The 23,662-nt window shown below is 38.8% G+C and overlaps 1 protein-coding gene across 17 annotated transcripts in view; it reads left to right on the top strand.

The window, feature by feature from the left end:
* Positions 1 to 23,662, top strand: part of TANK (TRAF family member associated NFKB activator) — a 98,538-nt gene that overhangs the window by 10,905 nt on the left and 63,971 nt on the right. For 4 of the 17 annotated variants that reach the window (XR_011253989.1, XR_011253987.1, XM_069574361.1 and 1 more), the window contains exon 1: positions 7,830 to 8,018. The exons of 4 other annotated variants lie outside the window; for them this stretch is intronic. Coding sequence is in view for 4 of the 13 variants with exons in the window: in XM_069574351.1 (XP_069430452.1) it covers positions 9,022 to 9,056 (35 nt within the window). In the remaining 9 variants the exon portion in view is untranslated. Of the gene's footprint in view, positions 1 to 7,808; positions 9,057 to 23,662 lie in introns of those variants that run through there. 9 more of the 17 variants (XR_011253986.1, XM_069574350.1, XM_069574352.1 and 6 more) reach the window with 5 other exon arrangements.

Here is a 23,662-nt window from a genome sequence, read left to right as displayed (position 1 = left end):
TAAGATCCTACATGCCATGTGGTGCAGCCAAAAAAAAAATTTTTAATGTTGTAGAGGAATGCTCACAAGAGTTCCTTATTGGATGATTGATAAACCACTGGGATGAGAGTTTTACATCTTTGTTATCTGAGCAATGTCTTCCTTTCTTTGTTCCTCTATTGAGGAACATGAAAAAATAAGGAATTACCTGACGGGCCAGTTGTTAGGATTCTGTGCTTTCACTGCCGAGGGTCTGGGTTCAATTCCTGGTAAGGAACTAAGAACCCATGAGCCATGAGATGTGGCAAAAATATATATATACATATATAATTTTCAATTATATTTGTAATTATTTACCTTCATGTTTTTTAAGAAAAAACATAAAATAGTATATGTCAATTACAATGTCATTGTAAGAATGAGAACTTATCATTTCCTTGTTTTCACAAATAGAAAATAAGAAAATGAGGAAATTAGAACTTTCTCCTTTCCACCTCTTTTCTAACCATTTGAGATCTTGTTGCTATAATCAGGAAGTTTAGAACACATTATTACTAAATTATTTATTTAAACTTGGACTGTATGCCTTAAAGATCACTTTTAATATTCTCATTATATTTGTGACAAGTTTTTGCCTCATCCAATATTTAAATTATTTCAAATATTTATAGGTATTTCTTTTATAACAGAATTTCATCTTTCTTAGTTTTTGTACTTTGATTTCCTTCCTGACTTACTAAAGTGTATATTCAATTATTTCGGTACAGAGGTGATATATTTCTGAACTATGAGGTATCTAAGAATGTCTTAGTTTTCCTTTCCTATGCAAATGATAATTTGTGTGGGTATAAACTTTGTAAGTCAAATCTTTTTCAGGCTACTGTGTATGTGATTCTATTCAGCTTCTGAAGTTTAATGTTGAAGATAAGTCTATTTTTCTTTTTCTTCCTTTGAAAGTAGTTTATTTTTTTCTGAATTCTTTTTTTCTTCTAGCTGCACTGTCTTAGCTTCAGCAGGTGGGATCTTATTTGTGGAATGTGGGATCTAGTTCCCTGACCAAGAATTGAACCTGACCCTCTTTCATTGGAAGTGGGGAATCTTAGCCACTGGACCACCAGAGAAGTCTCTTCTCTGGATTTTTATTGAATTGTTTCCATATTTGAGACTGAGAAAGCTTTCCCTCACCCCCTCTCTCCAGTGTTTTTTGAGCACCCTATTCTTACCCCATTGTAATGTTATAATACCACCTTGTGTAGCAATTGCCTGTTTGTTATATGCATATCCTCCACAAAAGACACTAAATTCTTTTTTAGGTAAAACTGTGTCTTGGTAGTCTTTGTAACCCTAACTTTTAGCATATAGCAAGCACTCACAAAATAGTTCCTGAATTAATGAATGGATACATCATTGAATAGCAAAATTTTTCTCCGGATAGATCAAAATGTTCGATCTCTTTTTATTGGTATGTTTCAAAACTCACTGAGGTTTTTCTCATCTCTGATTGCCTTATATCAAAGTATTACTTCAGATATATTCTGATATATCTTTAGCTGCTATTTCTGTTCCATTTCCTCAGATTTCTTTTTCAGAAGATGGAGCACTCTCCCTCCATTATTAGTATTTCCATTTAATTGTTTCCATCCGTTTATCCTTTCCCTGGTAGCTCAGATGGTAAAGAATCCTCCTGCAATGTGGGTAGACCCAGGTTCGATCCCTGGGTTGGGAAGATTCCCTGGAGAAAGGAATGGCTACCCACTCCAGCATTCTTGCCTGGAGAATTCCAGGGACAGAGAAGACTGGCTTCTGTCCATGGGATCAGAAAGAGTCAGACATGACTGAGCAACTGACACTTTCTCTTTTTCACTTCATTGCTGCTGCTGCTAAGTCGCTTCAGTCGTGTCTGACTCTGTGCGACCCCATAGATGGCAGCCCACCAGGCTCCCCCATCCCTGGGATTCTCTAGGCAAGAACACTGGAGTGGGTTGCCATTTCCTTCTCCAGTGCCTGAAAGTGAAAAGTCAAAGTGAAGTCGCTCAGTCATGTCCAACTCTTTGTGACCCCATAGACTACAGCCTACCAGGCTCCTCTGTCCATGGGATTTTCCAGGCAAGAGTACTGGAGTGGGTTGCCATTGCCCTCTCCGTTTCACTTCATTATCTTTCCTCTAATCATTGATTTAACATTCTGTGTATGGATTCCCTTTTTTATGTTCAAATAAATATTCAGATTTTGACATTGCATGTTCTATGTCCTTACAGCTTTAACTTACCCATCTTTGTTATTTCTCCCTTCTTATTTTAGTCTAATTTCATGTCTTAGATTTCAAGTTTTGTATCACAGAGAATACAAATCCAATTCTTTCCATTTACTTATGGTTATGGCAAACCATTTTCTAAAGTGTTCACTTTCCCAAAATTTGGGGGGACTTTGTTCTTCTTCCTTTATGCAGCAAAATCTTTTCAAAAGGATGCTTTATCTTGTATTACACTTATTAATACAAGTTCATCTTGTATTAAACTCATTCCAAGTTTTTTGTAGCCCTTATAACCAGATGTATGGATTTTATTTGGTTCTTCTCATTATCTGCCTGATTTCTACTAGCTCCTCAGCATAGGTCTTGAGCTGGGAGACATAAAGACATGCATAGCTCATATCTAACTTTTGAATCTAAAGCTAACATTTATCAACATTCTCACTATGAATACTGGCCTGAGGCGAGATCCCTCACCCTTATTGCCAAGTTATTTTGATATGAAGAAGAGAATTCCTGGTTAATTAGAAAAAAAATCATTCTTTTCCTTGACCAGCACCATGTATGAAAATTAAACTCCCAGAGGGTCAAACACACCTGTCTGTCTGCCCAGGCCCTTTCATTATTTGCTTCACATGTCCTTAGATACAGAATATCACATGTGTCTACATCTATTGGAATCATGTTGGTATTCTCTAAACCAGAGGTCCAAACTATCAATAGATAATAAAAAGAAGTACTAATGGGAGAATGATGGGGCAACAACATGTAAAAAAAAAAAGTAGTATTTGGAGGTAACACGTACTAGTGGAGTTACTACCGTCCATTTCACTAGTAGGTACCATGAGGCAGATAGCTTGCTTACTATTCTTAAAGTCACAAGTTTGCTCACCTTCAAACTACAAAGCTTCATGTCCTTTCGGTCCTATGGTTCTTGAAAACGGTGAAAAATCTTGTCAAATTCTGTCAGTAGGATGCCTGTCAACAGGGTTACATCTACTCTCGAAGACTTAAGTCCCAAGGTAGCAAAGCTCGGCAAGTGAGTGCCTATTTCAATTGAGGGTCCTGTACTGGGTATAGCTTCTCAGCCATGTGCAGTGGGTCTGGTCATCAATCCTGCCTTTTGATGCTAATATGAGTTCTCATATTTTTCTGATTTTTCATAAGGCATTTAATTCAGAGAGTCTGAGACAAACACAGCTAGTCCAGATGTCATCCTAAATCAGAAGTCAACCAGATTCTATTAATAGTGATATTTCACATCAAAGATTTGACTGAGCTCATTGATGCATACCTGACATTCCAAGTTGTAGTAGTATTTATACTGGCAGCTTTCCTTGTTTCTGGATTTATATTGAGAACTCTCAATAAAATATTTAGCAGTTTTGAAAATAGGTTCTGAAATGGTTTTAATAAGCCTGCAGTTCTCATTTTCATTTCATCCTACCCTCCAATTCTTGCTTGCTAACCTTGGGTACATAATAATATAAGGAAAATTAGAGTGAAATTACATCATTTTTAAAGGGTTATTCCTCAAATTCCTAACCTTAATAAAACATATTGTATTTAATGAGTTTATCGTCGGGCTTCCCTGGTGGCTCAGTGGTAAAGAATCCACCTGCCAATGCAGGGGACACGGATTCCATCCCTGGTCCGGGAAGACCCCATATGCTGCAGAGTAACTAAGCCGATGTGCCACAATTATTGAGCCTGTGCTCTAGAGCCTAGGAGCTACAACTACTGAAATGTGCCCTAGAGCCCGGGCTCTGAAACAGGAGAATCCACCATGATGAAAAGCCATGCACCACAAGCAGAGAGTAGCCCCCACTCTCCACAACTAGAGAAAAGCCCACGCAGCAGTGAAGGCCCAGCATAGCCAGAAATAAATTTTTAAAAAATCATTATAAAAAAGGAAAACGTTTGACACCATTTTAGCACAAAACTCATCCATTTAGCCCAGCATTTATGCATATTTCAGCCATTGGAGAAGTATGCAGCCACTTCTCTTCATGACTACAACATTATGGGAGTGGAAAGATAAAAATACATAGTTAAAAAATGGATATGTTTAATTTTTTCTTTCTTTATTTAAAATGTTTAGCACTTTCATATTTCAAAATGCTCATGAATTCAGTTTTAGATTCTGAGTATATTATTAAATTCTACTATTTAAATTAGAAATAGTCAAAGTAGCTCCTTCAATTTGCTCAAAAGCAGTGCTGAATAAGTTAGACTTCATTAAAATTAAATTTTTTTGCTCTGCAAAAGACACTGTAAAGAGAATTAAAAGACAAGCCACAGACTGGTAGAAATATTTTCAAAAGATACATCTGATAAAGAACTGTTATACAAAATATACAGAGAATTCTTAAAATTCAACAATAAGAGAACAAACAATCCAGTTTTAAAATGGATCAAGAACTTTAACAGATAGTTTACAAAAAAGATATACAGATTAAAATCACCATGTGAAAAGATGCTCCACATTATATATCATCAGGGAAATGAAAATTAAAACACAATGAGATACCACTACAATCCTTTTAAAATGGCCAAAATCCAGAACACTGACAATACCAAATGCTGATGAGGATGTGAAGCAAAAATAATTCTCTTTCATTGTTGATGGGGATACAAAATGGTATAGCCACTTTGGAATACACTTTGGCAGCTTGTTACAAAACTAAACACGCTCTTGCTCTGCTGCTGCTGCTAAGTTGCTTCAGTTGAGTCCTCCATCCATGTGATTTTCCAGGCAAGAGTACAGGAGTGGGTTGCCATTGCCTTCTCCAGCTTTTGCTCTACAACCCAACAATCACACTGCTTTATATTTAGGAGTGTGAAAGTAGCTGAAAACACATGCAAAAACCTGCACACTAATGTTTATAGTAGCTTTATTCATAATTGCCAAAAGTTGGAAGCAACCAAGATGTCTTCCAGTAGGAATGGATAAACTGTGGTACATCCAGACAATGGAGTATTATTCAGCAGTAAAAAAAAAAAAAAGATTTTTTTCAAGCCATGAAAAGACATGGAGGAAATTCAAATGCATATTACTAAGTGAAAGAAGCCAATCTGAAAAGGCTACATAATGTGTGGTTCCAATATATGACATTCTGGAAAAGGCACAACTATGAAGACAGTAAAAAGATCAGTGGTTGTCAGAGATTAGGGACAGGAAGAGATGAATAACTGGAGAACAGAGGATTTTTAGGATAATGAAATTATTCTAGTATAATTCAGTTCAGTTCAGTTGCTCAGTCGTGTCTGACTCTTTGCAACCCCATGAACTGCAGCACACCAGGCCTCCCTGTCCATCACCAACTCTCAGAATCCACCTAAACCCATGTCCACCGATTCGATGATGCCATCCAACCATCTCATCCTCTGTTGTCCCCTTCTCCTCCTGTCCTCAATCTTTCCCAGCATCAGGGTCTTTTCCAATGAATCAGTTCTTCGCATCAGGTGGCCAAAGTGTTAGAGTTTATGGTACTACAATTATGGATACATGTCAGAGTATATAGAGTATACTGGTATCCTCCAGTATAGTATAATACTGTAATGATAGATATATGTCATTTATGCCTCTGTCCACACTCATAGAATGTATAATACCAAGAGTGAACCCTAATGTAAACTATGGACTTTCGATGATAATGATATGTCAGTGTAGTTTCATCAGTTGTGACAAATGTATCACTCTGGTGGGAAATGTTGATGATGAAGAGTCTTATGCATGTTTCAGAGTAGGGAGTGTATAGTAAATCTCTATATGTTCCTTGCAAATTTGCTCTGAACTTAAAATCGCTCACAAATTTTTTTTTTTTTAAGTACTGTACTATCATGATTAACTCAATTACTTATTACGAGAAAACTGTTCAACTGGTCACAATGCTCTACCAAAAAGTTTCTGTTTTTTAAAAAGATAATGTTTTTAAAATTATGTTTTGGCTTAGACTTAAAAAATAAGCCAAATATTTGAGATAATTCAGTAGAAAACACTGTAAGTTGGCAAGTTTTTAAATCCTTAGATGTACTGGGCCTAAGGAAAGAAGTGTAAACGTTCATGATTCAGCAGTGTAGGGAGAAATTGAGGCAACCAGAACTTGATCCTTATGCTATAACAGAGAAAAGTTACTATCCTAGGAGGAGCAAGATCCTGGACTCCCCTGGAGGGATAGCAGCTTCTAAGTCATATGCAGCAGTACAACTAGAAAAAAAGGAGCTCAAGACTGTAGAGCTAGGCTTGAAAAGTTCAGGATGAAGAAAGAATCTTGATGGACTGAAGATCTGTCCAAGCACTTGCCCAAGATCACTAGGACAGGCATGTTCTCAAATTTGGAAATTTCATCAAGTCTGTGGATATAAAGCTATGTTCTAGAGCAGGCTCTGCAGGACAACAATATACGGTATTCAAGGTCATTTCAATCTTAGTTTTGAAATTGCTATTTTCAACACCCTTAATATGCTTGTGCTTGGTGATAAAAGTCTTTTTCAACACCACAACTCTTGTCGGATACATGCAAAAATAGTGACAGTTCTTTAAAATATTGTTTTAATTAAATAAATAGTAGGTCATCACCATGGAAGCTTTTGGAAGTGTTAACATGCATTCAGCCAAATAGTTATACTTCAGTCAATGTGGAGAGTCCCAACCTTCAGTGTTCTCAGGGAGAGTCCATATATGTATATGCTGTGGATTTGACTGCTCTTCTCCTAAAAGGAATAGGAATGTGCTTGATGGTGGGAAGGAGCCAGGATGACATGACTGACTCCAGACAGCCCCTCTCATTTGCAGAGCATTTTGAATTTTACCATATTTGGGTTTTTTTTTTTTGGCTTACATTATCAGTTGATCCTGCAACCATCCATCCAGTGAAGTAGGTTATCATTGTCCTTTGCTGTCAGATTTTAGAAAATCAAGATTCATTAGATTAAGCAACTTGCCTGAGATAGTAGATATCCGAGCTAAAACTTTTCTTGAGGTATCTGTCTAAACTTTTCATCTTGGAAAATATTCAAGCATGGGTAGGAAATGGAATAATGGAGAATCCTAAGTTAGGGGAAATTTTTTTAATAGAGATCTACTTCCATGTAGCAATCACTCAACTTTAGCAAGTACTTTTAATGATAGGTGTTGCTAGTTGGGGAAAACCCAAATGGGTGTGTGTTGTGTGTATATTTGTGTGTGTGTGTGGCGGGGGCGGGGGGGGGGGGTTCTTCTCAGCATGTGGAGCTTAATAACCCTAATCACATTCACATGAACATCTGCTGAAAATGAGGACTCTTGGAATTCACCCCAGTTGCTCTTAACTCTTGGAGAAGGGCATGGCAACCCACCCCAGTATTCTTGCCTGGAGAATCCCATGGACTGAGAAGCTTGATGGGCTACCATCCACTAAGTCTCAAAGAGTTGGACAAGACTGAAGAGACTTAGCTGAGCTCTTAACTCTGGGAATCTCTAAGGGTGAATCTATATCTTTAACAAGAGACCCTCCGCTGGCCTTTAAACTTGATTTCGAGTGCCTTTCCGGGTCTGTAGTTGTCCCCCTTGAGTCCGGGCAGGGCTGCGCCGGGCGGGGCAGGGCTGGGCGGGGCTTGGGTGAGGTTAGAGGGAAGTGGCGGCAGGGGCACGGTCTGGCTTGGAGGGGTGGAGGGTGAAGGGTTAAGGGATCCACGCGCAGGCGCTGCCCTCTGAACTGGAACGGAAAACAACTTCCGGTTGGAGTCACTCGGCTGGGCGCCGGGCGACTTGAGACTGGAGAGACCGGTGCGGAAACCCTGAGCTGTGAGTAAGAAACTTCGCTAGCGAGTTGCAGTGTCCGAATGCATCGGGCACGGCGACGGAGAACTTGTGTGTGTGAGCAAGAGGGATGCGCTGGCCGTATGGGCGCCACAGGGAGAGAAGCCGAGGAGCTGCAGTGACAACCAGTTCTCATGGTGGGGAGGGACTTTGTGCGAAGGAAATCACCTGGGTCCCTGTCCCGGAGCGGACCGGGAGGGGCTTTCCGGGCCCATGGCGTCTGCGCAGCAACGACGGCCCCTGCTGCGACGGCTGCCGGGGAGGGATCCTGCCCGACTCCGCGTCGGCCGCTCTCTGTGACTTGATCTCTTGGCCTGCCAACCGGGGAGGCAGGCCTGTGATGTCAGAGTGAGCAGTAGACCCCACCTGGAGGTCCCAGCCCCTCTTGAGGACCGGAGGCTGCCTTCCAGAAGTTAATACTATGTTACTCTTTCAAAAACTTCCTAGGTTGTTTCTGTTGTTTTTTCCCCAAGGTTATTGCACAGTTTCTCTCTCAGCTTTCCTGCGGGGTGTCATCATAGCCTTGTCACTGAGAAGTTGGGTAACCTCCCCGAGGGTCAAGGAGAAACTGGATGGCTGAGGCGGGAAGAGCAGAAGCAAACCCTGCCCCCAGTGGGAACCGGGCGTTAGGCGGAATCCCTAGCGCGGTGTAAACTGGTGACGAGTTACACGTGTAACAAGCTGTGCTCGTCACGAAGTGAAGCAAGGAGGGGAAAGATACTCAAACCAAAGAGTCTCTGTGTCTCTTACTATGCCGTAGCAGGGAGAAGTAGAGCAGCCTTTGCTATATAAAGTGTCATGAAGTGACCCGAAAGTAGAGGAAAATAGCGTGATCTGTTTCCCTACCACGACGGGAATACACACTTCAAAGAGGGGGAGCAGAGAAGCGAGCTCTGTAGTCTGCTGAAAAAATGTTTTGTCCCTCTCATTGGGGAGGGGAAGAGAACCGAGAACCCTAAAGTGCTAACAGTCATGTTTTAAGCAGAAAATGAAACTCCTTCACGGCCCTCTCCCCAGCCACAGGTACTCCAGCGCCTTGCACATCTCTCTTATGTGTACATAAACGTGTTATTTCGCTTTCTTATGAAAATAAGATTGTATGTGCATACAGTCCTATAATTTGGTTTTTCAGATAGAATATATATAGTGGAAATCTTACCATATATAGCTCTGCTTTACCTTAATGTCAGCATGGGATTTCTTTGCCTGGGTGTTCCAAATGTAGTTAAACATCTCTTAATATGGCCTGTCTATGTTTTTTGCCCTTGTTCTTCACAATTATTTAATCTGTATTTCATTAGGATACAGATATATTAACCCTTTGTGATTTATATGGCGAATATTTTCAAGACCTATCAGTCTTTGGGTTAAAATGCCCAGGTTTTCACTTAAGAAGATGGTCCTCACCAAAAAATTATTAAAATATTTTCCTATATTGTTCATTAAATATTCTTACAGTTATGCTTTACTCATTTAAATGTATGAAAATTATTTTTGAATATTGTATAAGATAGGGATTTAGCCATTTTTGCTGAAATCATTTGCTGAAATCAATTCATTCCCAACTGGCTAGAAAAACTACCTTAATAGAGTAAATTTCCAGGCCTACATGAGTCTTTTTTGGATTCTTGTGTTCCTTTGTTCTATTTGCTGCTTCCTATACAATTACCAATCTCTCTTTGATTAGGCATTTTATAGTCATTCATAAAGCAAGTCCCTCTTCAAATATCCTTGGTGATTGTGTTCTCTCTCAGGTAAAATTTAAAGTAAACTATGTATATTTCATTAAAACAGGTTTCTTTGGGGAATTTTGTTGTTGCTGTATAGTTGCTCAGTCATGTCCGACTATTTGTGACCTCATGGACTGTAACCCACCAGGCTCCTCTGTCCATGGGATTTCCCAGGCAAGAAAGCTGAAATGGGTTGCCATTTCCTTATCTCGGAGAGAGATCTTTCTAACCCAGGGAATGAACCTGATTCTCCTGCTTTGAAGGCAGATTCTTTACCACTGAGTCACCAGAGAAGCCCTTGAGGGGTTTAACTACCCACTAATATTTTGTGACTGACATGTAGATGATTTATATATCTGGCCAACTTTCTAAAATTACTGGTTTTAATAAATTGTCTCTTGAATTTTCTAGGAAAATAGTCATCTGAATATAATCTTAACTCCTTCTTTATATTTAAATCTTTCTTTTGTTTATAAATTTATAGTTTCTCCAAAACAGTGATATATAATAACAGTGATTCTGGCCATCCTTATCATATTTATTCATTTGCAGTTATTTTTATTGTGTCATCATTGAATATGAATTTTATAATAAATTTCAAATAATTTTATTTATCAAAGAAGTATCTAATATTTCTAGCTACTGGGATTTTTGCAGGGAATAGATTTTGGATTGTGTCTAAAGTTGGGGTTTTTTTGTTTTTTCTTTCGCATTGGCTAGCACTTTGAGAGCAGTTTTGAACAGTAAATGTTGAGTTTTCATTTGGTGTATATATTTCTTGTTGATGTATTTTCATTGCTACTTTAGTACTAAACATTTTTATCAGGAGTGGAAGTTGAGTTTTGTCATATATGGCATTTTGGCATCTAATGTGACCAATCTTGTGGTTTTCTTCCTTGACCTTTTAGAATAGCAAATTGTTTTAGTAGATTTCTACCTTTGTTGTTGTTGTTGTTTTTAATTTTTATTGGAGTATAGTTGATTTATAATGTGTTAATTTCAGATGTACAGCAAAGTATATGTACATATATCCACTTTGTTTGTTTGTTTGTTTTCCCATATAGGCCATTAGTTCAGTTGCTCAGTTGTGTCTGACTCTTTGTGACCCCATGGACTTAGCATGCCAGGCCTCCCTGTCCATCACCAACTCCCAGGGCTTGCTCAAATTCATGTCCAGTGAGTCGGTAATATCATCCAACCCTCTGTCATCCCCTTCTCCTCCCGCCTTCAGTCTTTCCCAGCATCAGGGTCTTTCCCAGTGAGTCAGTTCTTTGCATCAGGTAGCCAAAGTATTGGCTTTTCAGCTTCAGCATCAGACCTTCCAATGAACACCCAGGGCTGATTTCCTTTAGGATGGACTGGTTGGATCTCCTTGCAGTCCAAGGGACTCTCGAGAGTCCTCCAACACCACAGTTCAAAAGCATCAATTCTTTGGTGCTCAGCTTTCTTTATAGTCCAACTCTCACATCCATACATGACTACTGGAAAAATCGTAGCTTTAACTAGACAGACCTTTGTTGGCAAAGTTATGTCTCTGCTTTTTAATATGCTGTCTAGGTTGGTCATAGGTTTTCGTCCAAGGAACAAGCATCTTTTAATTTCATGGCTGCAGTCACCACCTGCAGTTTCCATTGTTTCCTCGTCTATTTGCCATGTGGATGCCATGATCTTAGTTTCCTGAATGTTGAGTTTTAAGCCAACTTTTTCACTCTCCTCTTTCACTTTCATCAAGAAGCTCTTTAGTTCTTCTTCGCTTTTTGCCATAAGGGTGGTGTCATCTGCGTATCTGAGGTTATTGATATTTCTCCTGGCAATTTTGATTCCAGCTTGTGCTTCATCCAGCCCTGGATTTCGCATGATGTTCTCTGCAAATTAATTAAATAAGCAGGGTGACAGTATACGGCCTTGACATACTCCTTTCCTGATTCGTAACTAATCTGTTGTTCCATGTACAATTGTTGCTTCTTGACCTGAATACTGATTATGGAGTATTTAATAGATTTCTCTGTGCTATACAGCAGGTTCATTAGTTATTTTATATAGTGTGTATATGTCAGTCCCAGTCTTCCAATTTATCCCTCTCCCCTTTATTTCATGTTAACTGTAAGTTTGTTTTCTACATCTGTGCTCTATTTCTGTTTTGTAAATAAGTTCATTTGTATCTTTGATTTCTAGTTTTTGAAACAGCCTTACACTTCATTTTGTTAAATTTAAGTATATAGGTTTCTTTTTGGTAACAATTTTATTTAAAATCAGTAATTGAGTTATATCTGTAGTCATCTTTCTTCCTGTTATCTTTACCAGAGTTTAATATCAAGGCTATGCTGATTTTCTAAAAAGAATTTAGAATAGTTCTTTCTTTCTCTGCTTTGAGGTAGTTTAAATAGCTTGTTGTTTAGTTGCTACGTTGTATCTGACTCTTTGCAACCCCATGGATTGTAGCCCAGGAGGCTCCTCTGTCCATGGGATTTCCCAGGCAAGAATACTGGAGTGGGTTGCCATTTCCTTCTCCAGGGGATCTTCCTAACTCAGGGATTGAACTCAGCATCTGCTGCATTGCCAGACTCAGCTCAACTTGCTGAGCCACCAGTGAAACCTAAAATAGTTTAAGAGCTCTCTGAAAGTCTGAAAGAATTAATTCATGAAACCATCTGCAAGTACAGTGGACCCTTAAATAATACTTAGAGGTTAGGGATGCCACAGCTCCCAGCAGTTGAAAATCTGCAAGCAGTTTATAGTCAGCCCTCTGTTTCTGACGTTCTACATCTTTAGATACAGTCATAGTGTAGTACTGGAGTATGTATTTAGTGGGGGAAAAAATTCGCCTGTAAGTATATCCATGCAGTTAAAACCCATGTTGTTCAAGGTCAACTGTACATTGTTCTTAAGGCAGCAGTAATATTGAGCAGAAAGATCCAGAACTTTAAAAGGCAAACAAAAGCTCCTTAGAGTAAATCCTTATAATTGAAGGGGTGTGAAGCACCAATAATGTAGAGAATGAAGAACTGCTCTACTGATCCTGGTCCTTTTATCCTCCACCTTTTTTTATTTTTCAGGGAAAATGCTGTAGGTAGACTGAGGGTCTAGTAAAGTGCTGATAAAGTGCTTCACTGTTTCTTCTCTCCTCTACTCCAGTTTGTAAAGGAAAGGGTGTTGCTTCTACATGGGCAAGCTTTTATGCCCTAAAAGAAACATTGAGTGAAACTCAACTAAAAAAGCATCAGTTTCACTTTGTAGTCATCAGCTTCCCAATTTTCCCAGGAAATTTCTTGCTCTGGAGATAGTAACCAAGCTGGTATTCTACTCTAGCCAGATCCTGTAGGGGAGTTTCAAAATGAGTGGCTGAGAAAATATGCAAGCTCAGCATGCTTTTACATACTGAATATGAAGTGAAAATCAGTAACAGTCTAGGTATGGTACATAGCCTGTGGACACACGTAAGAACAGGGCTGGCTTCTGAGGCATAGAAACCATATAACCACAGCCCACTGTTTACTCAGCTAACGAATGGCTTACTGTTAATATGTGGATAGTAGTGTATTATGTAATCTTTGGGAGAGCTATTCACTTTTATAAATGATTATTTGAAATACTTTTTGATTGCTTTCAAGCAAGACTATTACCTTAGATAACGCAGTTTAGCAATATACATCTGTGAACTGGAGGAAACTTCAGGACACTCATGAATGTTATTTACAGAGTAATGCAGGTATTCTGTCAGTGTTTGGATATTTGAGTATCTTAACTTAAACGTCTGTTAATCTAGAACAAGTGAGTATTGGCATAATTTGGGGGTGTGCCCTTCCCTGGTAGCTCACTGGTAAAGAATCTTCTGCCAGTGCAGGAAATACTGGTTCCATCCCTGGGTTGGGAAAATTTCTTGGAGTAACAAATGGTAACTCACTCCAGTATTCTTGCCTAGGAAATCCCATGGACAGAGGATCCTGGTGGGCTACAGTCCATGGGGTCACAAAGAGTCAAATACAACTTAGCAACTAAACAACAACCTATAACAGACAAAAACTGCATATTTTTTAAAAGCATACCAGTTATCTGTCAGGAAATGATAAAAAAAAGAATACATAGCCTCTTGATGTAAAACACTATTCTAACTACAGTTGGTCCTTGAACAACACGGAGGTTAGGCATGGCAACCCTCTGCTCAATTGAAAATCTGCATGTAAAGTTAACCCTCTGTATCCAAAGTTCCTGTGTATCTGTGGTTCCACCATATCAGCAACTCCACATCCAGGGATTCAGCCAACGACAGATCATATAGTACTACAGTATTTACTCATGAAAATATCTATGGATAAGTGGACTTGTGCACGTCAAACTGGTGTTGTTCAAGAGCCAGCCATATACTCATGCTTTAGCTGATTAGCTATTGCTACTCAATATCCTTTTGTTTTCTAACAGCTTTCTAAGCATGAATATTACTATTCAGTTTCAACTTGATTGTGTGTAATTATGTCAAACCAAGTTTTAGTTTCTGTTTTCTGTAGGATTTACGTTGTGGCTGCCATTCATCCCATGTTGCCTCTCATGCTTACTGCTACGGTTTTCAGTCATGGGTAGAGGAAAAGAAGAGGCTGTTAGCAAGAATAGGGAACAAAATTTCTCTGTAGTTCAAAACCAAGATTCTGAATCATTTTCAAAAAAGGATAACAGAATATGAATTCAACTCCCTTGTGGGTGGGTGGCAAATTAGCGTACGGAATCTTTTGAACGGTGCATTGTTTGAAAACTGTTCAAAAAAGTTGAGGAGAATTGAAACAGGCAGTGGTACCAGAGCCTTGGCAACTGAAAACAAGCCTTTGGGACCTATGTAATTGTATATGTTAGTTTTTCAGTTCTTAATCTATAAAAACATTTTTTTTAATTGTGGTAAAATACACATAATGTGAAGTTTACCACCTTAGCCCTTTTTAAGTGTACAGTTCAGTAGTGTTGAATGTATTCATGTTGTTGTTCAAGCAAGAAAAGCATTTCTTAAGAGACTTTTTTAATTGTTTGTCTCGTGGGAGAAGTGTCCTAACAGCAACCTTGTTTTCTTCCTTTTTAACTTCAGAGATATGCTTTCTTTAATGGTAATTATCATTACTAAATTATGAGGGTAAAGATTTTGAGCAATGAGCTGTAGTAGCTTTCACTTACCACCATGCTTTTTTCTTTGCAAAAAAAGAAGAGTCTATTGAAAACAGGTTGTTAACAGTGAAAACAGTCTGTCTACAAGTCATTGTAGTTATGAATTATTGGAAATTGAGTGGACTAAGAAAAATAATGAGTTCTAGTTTGATGGTTACTTACCTGAAGTTATAGGAATCCTTGAGATATTTGCAGTAGAATTAGGTATGGAGAATTGTTCTCTTCAGCAGCAGAATAAACTCAATCAGGTGATTTTGCTCTGAAGAATGATTTGTTCTAAGGACGGAAATCAGGGACTCAGGTCCCTTCAAGATAATGATTTTAAATTACTCCAAAAAAAAATCAACTATTCTTGTGGGATATGTAAGTGGTTTTACTATTTCTAGCCAGTAAGTATATGGCTTTTACCATGATTAATTTCATGACTTTATATATTTGCTATCCCTAAACTAAAATGCCTTTTCCTTCATATTGATGTTTTTCAGCCTTTTTAAATCCATATTTCCTTTTTTATAAACATTAAAATACCACAAATCCTAGGAGATAAAAATGTGACCTTTCTTCCCACAAAGTTCTTATACCTCTTCATACTGAATGTAAACTTCCTCTTGAAGTTTTCCCCATCCAAGAATATTCTGTAGAGCCCCACTTTATATGACTTATGAAAGACAGATTTTTTAATAAGTAACCATTTTAAACTGATAATTCTTTCTCCCACATCTCCAGACTCTCACATGGCCCCTACTCAGAGGAAAGGATACTCCTTAACATGGCTAAGCAAGCTAACTGAGCAATGCCTCAGATGGGTAGAACATCACATGTCTAGTTTCCCTTTTGGTGTTACACTATTTCATTTTGCACTTTAACCCATAGAATTTTATACAACTTGAGGGAAAGAAGTGCTACTGGAGATAAAAAAGGAGGTGAGGCAAAGCTGAGACTCATGGGTGTGGTCTTTGGCTGTGAAGTCTCCTTTTAACTCTTAGAAGATAACAAAAAGTTTCACCAAGTTCTGACATCCAGAAAAATAGAGAACCTAGTTTGGTGAGTTTTGGGTTTGATCTGTGGGATTGTCTTACCTTATCTATCCTGATGCATTTAGCCAACCAGCTTATATTAAAAAAAATGCGAAATGCAAATTCTGACTCTGCTGGATAACTTAAGTTTCTGTGATTTCAGCTGCCTGATTGGAACAGTGTTACACAGTGACAGTATAGTGCAGTGTGCTATGGGTATATCCATAACTGAAGTTTACAACCTGGAAAGTGAGAATAGAAATGGAAGCTGTCATTTTGGGGAACTGGCTGCTTGTACTAATGGAACTCTCTTAAAAGTGGAAAATGATTGGAAGTAAATGTCAGGAGTGACAGTTCTCTTCCATTTCCTTTCTTCAAGTAAGGAAACACACATACTTTTCAGTGCCGTCAAAGGTTTACCTTAACCATCTAAGACAGAAGATGTTCTTTTATTTATGTGTATATACTACATTATTGACTTTTTTTCTGCTTTTTGCTTTTGTTGCTTTTTGTGGCTGAGGAGTCAAACATAGAGCTAAATAGAAAAGACAGGATGTATCTCTCACTCACTTACTCACCTCTTCCTTTGCTAAGATGGCAACTTTTCTGAAGTAGAATGCGAACTGTTATTATTCATACCCCAAGGGGCTGGGGAAAGCAGGTGACTTTCTTTTCTAGGGCAGAGTAGAAGAGGTAAACAGTTAATCTAGAATCACCCCATCCTGAAACTGCTTTAGGTTTAAACTGGCCTCTTACCACAAGTGTCAACCCTGGTAGAACACTTACCCAGAAGCATACTAATCTCAACAGTAGGGAAAACCCAGGAGAGGACCCTTTTTCTACTTGCTAAATCACCCACACTTGTCTCTGCTGCTGCTGCTGCTGCTGCTGCTGCTAAGTAGCTTCAGTCATGTCCGACTCTGTGCAACCCCAGAGACGGCAGCCCACCAGGCTCCCGCGTCCCTGGGATTCGTAGACCCTGTTAAAGATGCTTTTGAACTGCGGTGCTGGAGAAGACTCTTGAGAGTACCTTGGACAGCATGGAGATCAAACCAGTCAGCCCTTAAGAAAATCAACTCTGAATACTCATTGGAAGGACTGATGCTGAAGCTGAAGCTCCAGTACTTTGGTCACCTGATGTGAACATCCGACTCATTGGAAAAAACCCTAATGCTAGGAAAGATCGAAGGCAGAAGGAGAAGTGGGTGACAGAGAATGAGATGGTTGGATGACATCATCGATTCAGTGAACATGAACTTGGGGGGACTCAGGGAAATGGTGAGGGATAGGGAGCCCTGGCATTCTGCAGTCCATGGGGTCCAAAGAGTCAGACATGACTTGGTGACTGAAAAGCAGAAGGGGTGGAGGAAATATACCTTTAAGCATGTGATTCTTTTCAAACTTGAAATCCAGATGTGTATAACTAATCAAAGTTGAGCTACTCTGGTTGAACTGGTCAATTGGTAGTAGAGCATTGTTGGGCTACACACCCACAGCCTCAGTGGAGTTCCAGAAGCACACTATTTTCCTTGATTATTACTTTTTATTGAGGATTAGTTAGACACCATTTGTCATCACAGTGCTTGTTGTCAAAGACAACAAACTTAAGATAATGTGTATCTATAAAGTAAGGGGGTAAATGTTTGTTTAAAAAGAAGGAGTTAGGGGGTGTCAGAGTATCACTTCAGAAAATTTAACATCCCGATAGTAGGAGTCCCAAACAGGCGCAGAGAAGGAATGAAATGGCCCAAAAAGTAATTCAAGAAAATTTGCAACAACTGAAGGATGAACTTCCAGATGGGTTAAGTACAAGAGCAGGAATCAAAATGGCCCTGAACTTCAACAAAAACAAAAGGGAGTGTAGCAAAACTTACAAAATTCTGAGGAAAAATTCCTTCCAACCTGGGACTCAACCTGGCAAACTGTCAGTTAAATCTTAGGGTGAAGATATTTTCAGTTATCTGAAATATAGTTTCAGCAAGGTCTGAAAAGCAAGGTCTCAAAAAATTTACTTTGTAAGCACTTCATCAGAAAGCTACTGGAGGGTTTACCCCACCAAATTGAGGAGTAAAACAGGGAGGATGAAGATTAGGGATACTGAGAATGGCAGATTCAGCTAGAGAGAGAGAGATGAATAAAGGGAATCATCAAATTCAGGTTGAAAGACGGTTTCAAGGTGAAGGCCTTCCTCTCTGCACAGAGATGAATAAGTCTAAACTTGAGCAAGTCAGAAAGCTCAAGGAGAGATCCTTGTAAGAAAATGAAATTGATAGAGTAATGTCTGAACTTATTGAGGAGTTGCATTACTGATAGTAATAAGTAAAGCAAATAAGTTTTTTCAGTAAAAATATTTTTCAGGAAAGGAAAAGGAGCCATAGTATATTATATGGCTCAGCAGTAAATAATCACACAGTCATAAGAAAGTAAAAGTGGAATGTAAATCTAATCAAAATAATAACATAACTGTTAGAAGGATGAGGAGGCCATAAAGAGAGGGGCGATCTTAAAAGAGAGCTGAATCCTTGTCTTGCATAATGGGAAGACAAGTAAAATAGAAATCAGTAGTGACAGTATTAGCAAATTATTTAGAAATACAAAGATAAATACCAAAAAGAATCAAAAGAGCTGAAAAGTGTTGCCAGGAAGTGGGGAGGGAGAAGAGGAGAGTAAGGGGCTACTGTTTTTCTTAAACCTTATGAAGTTATTTGTCTCATTAAAATACTGATGCATTATGCTTTGATTAAAAATAAAATAGAAATTAAATTACAGTGAATAGAACTAAGATACTGGTCTTTTCACATCAAAGAGACCTGGATTTATTTGGGTCTTCTATTTTTCTAATTTGTTGACATTAGGCAACTTATTTAACCTTTTGAACCCATTTCCTTATCTAGAGAGGGAAGATTAAAATAAGGTAGTTTATGTAAAGTAGCTGGCAAATCATTTTTCTCTCAGTAGGTGTAAGACTCTCTACCCCTGTCCCTAATGTTTCCCAGGAGGAAATAGGGAACGACCACTGTTGTTGGGATGCTTACCTTTCAGATACAAGGTTCTTAGTGTTCAGAATCTTCTGGTTCATAGCTCTGTGTGTGCCTTTTCAGATTGAAGGCCTGTCACTGGGATCTCTGTCCTTTATCAACTATCTGTAGATAGAGAATTTAAAAAGAATTAAGATGATCTGGAATGTTGGTAGCAGAGAGAATCAAGTTATAAGGACTGCTTGGTGGGAGAAAAGCTGTGGTCTCAGATTTGTCAACACGAACGTCAGTGCAAATGCCATTAATGGTGTCTCTTCCATTAATAGAGAAAGCGCTTGTCACATAGACTGGTGAATTGTGGAGATTTCATGAACCAAGATCAGCAAGAGTGCTATTGCTCTGAACCATCTGCCAAAGTATCAAAATACCTTTTTTTAAAAAAAAGAACATCTACCTTAGCAACTGCTATTTTTGATTCTGAATTCTCTGCACTTCCAGAACAATTAAAAAAAGCAGATCACTGTGGAACAAAAGGACACTTTATGGAAGCCCATTTCCCTGCCTTGGTACATATTTGTGTAGTATTTTTCAGAGTTCAGTGCTTTCCCATTATGACTTGGCCCTCTGTGGCAATGAATAGAAATCTCTCACACTTGTTTCTTTTTTCTACCCTCACCTACCTCCCCCTGCTCCACCCCATGCCAAAAAAAAATTATGGTCCTAGAAGTCTTGGACGGGGTTTGCTGATAAGTGTTTTTGTCTGTCTGTCTGTCTGTCTGTCTGTTTTAACTGCCCTGGATTATTCTGATGTACTGACAGGTTGAGAACCATTGTCCTACAGCATGCTGTACTCCAGACATTCTAAACTGGGGCAGATGAGGGAACTGAGGCTCACAGAAAGGTTATAGCTTGTTCCCTCTCATCCATCAACAAGCATGTCTAGCTTGGACAGGTATTCTGCACCCCAGCTCTGATTTTATCTTTGGTTGACTAGGCTTTTTAATTTTGATTCTCTGATTTGTATTAAGAGAAGCTACTATATTTTACAAAAGATGTGGCCTCAGTTAAAAATAAGATTTGAAATTTTTATTTTATAGCATCTTTTTATTTTTTCCAGATACAAAAGGAAATGAAGTGTCAAATCAAAAGTTTTAATAAACTCTTGCTTCTCCACAATAGGATAGCATAGCAAATGCAAGGACTTATTAGATCTGAGTATTCACATTCGAGAAAAACTGGGGTGGCCCTGAAGAGAGTGGAAATGTGGGTAATTTTGGCACAGAGACAGGTTTGAGAAGTTGGTTTGTAGGGTTCTTCAGAGATTTGGGGTCCTGTATTCAGGAGTATTTGACAATAGGAGTAAGAAAGTGTGTTATATGGTATAAAAGTATTGTATCTGGTTTTAAACTTTTATCATATTACACATTTACAGTCACACCCTAAACTTCTTGGGAATGCCTGGAAATGGAGATCTGGAAATCTCTGAAACCTTATTTATTTTCTCCCTGGAGTTCTCTCAATTACTTCTAATAAAACAAGTTGTGACTTGGCAAGCATTGGCCCAACAGCCTCTAGGTGTCCTCAGGGAAATTAAAAGCCGGGGTTTGAAGAGTTCTGTGCCAGTGATTAAGAGCACAGAATATAGCTTATAATTATGTAGACTTTTGCCTGTTCCCATTTATCATTGATAATATTCTCAAGGCTAAATATGACTGCCCAGCAATTTAAACTACAGTTTAAGAGGAAATAGGCCTTTTTGTGAAAAAGGTCCTCTGTCTCCCGAAGTTTCATTCTCTTTTCATAGACAAGCTCTCTCCTTTCATAGTGATTGTGATTTAGTAAATGACTCAGAGTTGTTGGAGGGGCCCCTAATCTGTTAACTGATGAAATTTTAACTACTTTTTCAAGCAAAACTTTGCCTTTTATGAATCTGGTACGGCCTGTGGCATCTCTTATACTATTGTCTTCGGGATGGAGGGACTTCTTTTTCAAACTTTTTAAGTTAAAACCAGAAAATAGGTAGAAACTGTTCTACTCCTGTGAAAGATGATTACTAATACTATTTTCATTATCATAATTTGGTAGAGTAGACTAGAAAGACTTAAGAAAATTCACACATTCAAACGCTCTACCAGAAAGTTATTTTTTGTGTTATTTAACAGTGTATAAGGGTTAACATAGCAGAGCACTAGACAATATTCCTACCTATATTTTGGTTTGTATTTGGGAGAAAGAAAGGTGTATATCTTGTGACACGAAGTGGTACAGTAATGAGTTTTGCTTCTTTCTCTCTCCACTGTTTTAAAACAATGTAGAGGTTTTGTTTACTTATTGATAGAAAGATTTTGGCCTGGTTGACTGTCAGCAGTATCAGAGGACATTAAAAACAGGACTTTAAGAATAGTAGCTGGAGGGAAGGCTTACTTAGCCATCATTTCTTCCTTTAGATTTCGTTGTCACTCAGCTGGCACATTTTTTCCTGCCTGTTGTTAACTATGCCTCTGTCAGCACTTTTGTCCAAAATTGAATTCAGTATCCTCTCCTGTCTCTCTCAGTTTTTCTTCCTATTTCTCTGTGGCTAACTGGCATTGCTGTTTGCCCTATATTTTGAAAAATACGGCTGGCCAAACCACCTTTAACAAAATAAACCGGTTACTTTGCTTATTAAAATATAGATGCTAGGACTCCATCCCAGGCCAACTCACTCAGAGTTGCTGAATGCTTCCTTCTTGTCTGTTGTACACATCCAGTTGGCCAGTGAGTCCTGTTAATTTTGCCTTTAAAATGTCTCTTGAATCCATTCAGCTTTCATTTCCCTTACTCTAGTTCAAGCCCTTATCTTTTACCAGAATACAACAATGGTTTCCTATGGATCTACTCATTTTGTCTCCCTCATTAGTTTATATTCTGCTGGTATCTGGTTTATCTTTCTAAAACATATTCATCTCCTGCTTGAAAATTCCTTAATGTCAGCAGGTTAAAATTGGAGTGACATTCAAGGTCTATTGCAGTCTGGCCATATCTAAGTCTACTGTGTACAGCTTATGTAGTTAGTACACTCTGTAGCTGTAGGGTGCTTCATTCCAATTATGGTCTACATGATCGGGACCCATAGGGTTTTTTCATTGAAGGACAGTCATATGTGGTGGCCCCAACTATCCTGTCTCAGCACCCTGACCTCTCCATCCTTTCTGTATACATACCTCACTTGTGTAAATATACTCACCACCAGTCCCTAAATGCAGTGTACTAGTGATGGCAGCTCACACTCCAGCACTCTTGCCTGGAGAATCCCAGGGACGGAGGAGCCTGGTAGGCTGCAGTCCATGGGGTCGTGAAGAGTCGGACATTCACTTTTCACTTTCATGCACTGGAGAAGGAAATGGCAACCCACTCCAGTGTTCTTGCCTGGAGAATCCCAGGGACCAGGGAGCCTGGTGGGCTGCCATCTGTGGGGTCGCACAGAGTCGGACACGACTGAAGCAGCAGTGATTTCTCAGAGCGTCTACTTTTTCAGAGTTAATGTTCATTCTCCTTTTACTCCACTTGTTGAAATCATTCTCATATTTCAGGGCCCAGTGTAAGTGTCAGATCCTCTGTGAAGCCTTCCACAGTTCTCTCGTTTTAATTGTTCCTTCTATTATACCTTTTTACTGCTTACACTTTTACTTAACAGTTCTTCTCTTCTTCCTTTGAGGTAAAACCTATGTATAATGAAATGCACAGATCTGGAGTGAACCTTTAGGTGAGCTCATGTGTTTTTGCCTTGCTAATTATAAGCTCTAATTAGAGAAAAAGGCAAAGACTATATAAGTTTGTCTCTTTCCCATGGGAAAAAAAGGGAACCTACTGTGTCTGCAGTGCTGGGTCAGTCTTGAATATGGTACCAGTTGGGATACAGCTCAGCTTCTCTTCTGAGAACTCCCCAGTGGCAGTGGCTTAAACCAACAAGATGGATATTTTATTTCTCTCATGTATGACAATTCAAAGTATAAGATGTCCCGAGTCGATACAGCAGCCCCACAGGGTCAGGGACCTCGGCTTCTTTATTCCTGTCGTTCTACATCCCCTGTTGCTCCACCATCCGGAAGTATTGCCCTCACCACAATGTTTCGGGTGACTCACCACAATAAAGGAGAAGGAAGGGGGAAAAGAAAGAGACCTTGTCTTGGAAGTTACGCTTGCTTGCCAATGACCAGAACATAGTCACGTGACCACATCAGCTAAAATTCAGGAATACCAGAGGAGTAGAGAATGGATATTGAGAAACAGTTACCAGATATGTTTCACATATGATCTCAGTCTTCACAATAAACCTACAAACTATATATAAAAAACTAAACTCAGAGAAACTAAGTAAATAGCCAGAAAAATTGCAGGTCTGAGATCTGAATTCAAAGCCTGTACTTTTTTTCCCATTCTACCTAGTAAAGTGTTAGGAGGAAATATATAATTGTTAAAGTCATTAATTTTCACAGTGTTATATCATGTATTTTCATATCACATTTTCACAGTATCATATCATATCTCTTCTAGGACATCCCATGTAATTTTATTCCACATTTCTCACTATCAGGAAATGAATTGCCATGCTAACTTGTTTTTAATTTTTAAATCTAAGATATCATTTATGAGAAAAAATAAATCACTATGTTTGCCGAACAAAAGCTTCTGTACTTTGTATTTGTTTAGAAATGTTATATAATCATAAAGTTGACAAGGATGATATCTTGTCAGTTTAGTTCAGCTCAGTTGTG

Source organism: Ovis canadensis, chromosome 2 (assembly GCF_042477335.2).
Source record: "Ovis canadensis isolate MfBH-ARS-UI-01 breed Bighorn chromosome 2, ARS-UI_OviCan_v2, whole genome shotgun sequence".
NCBI lineage: Eukaryota > Metazoa > Chordata > Mammalia > Artiodactyla > Bovidae > Ovis > Ovis canadensis.
The sequence above is the reverse complement of the archived record's forward strand: the minus strand, read 5'-3'. Positions and strand labels throughout refer to the sequence as shown.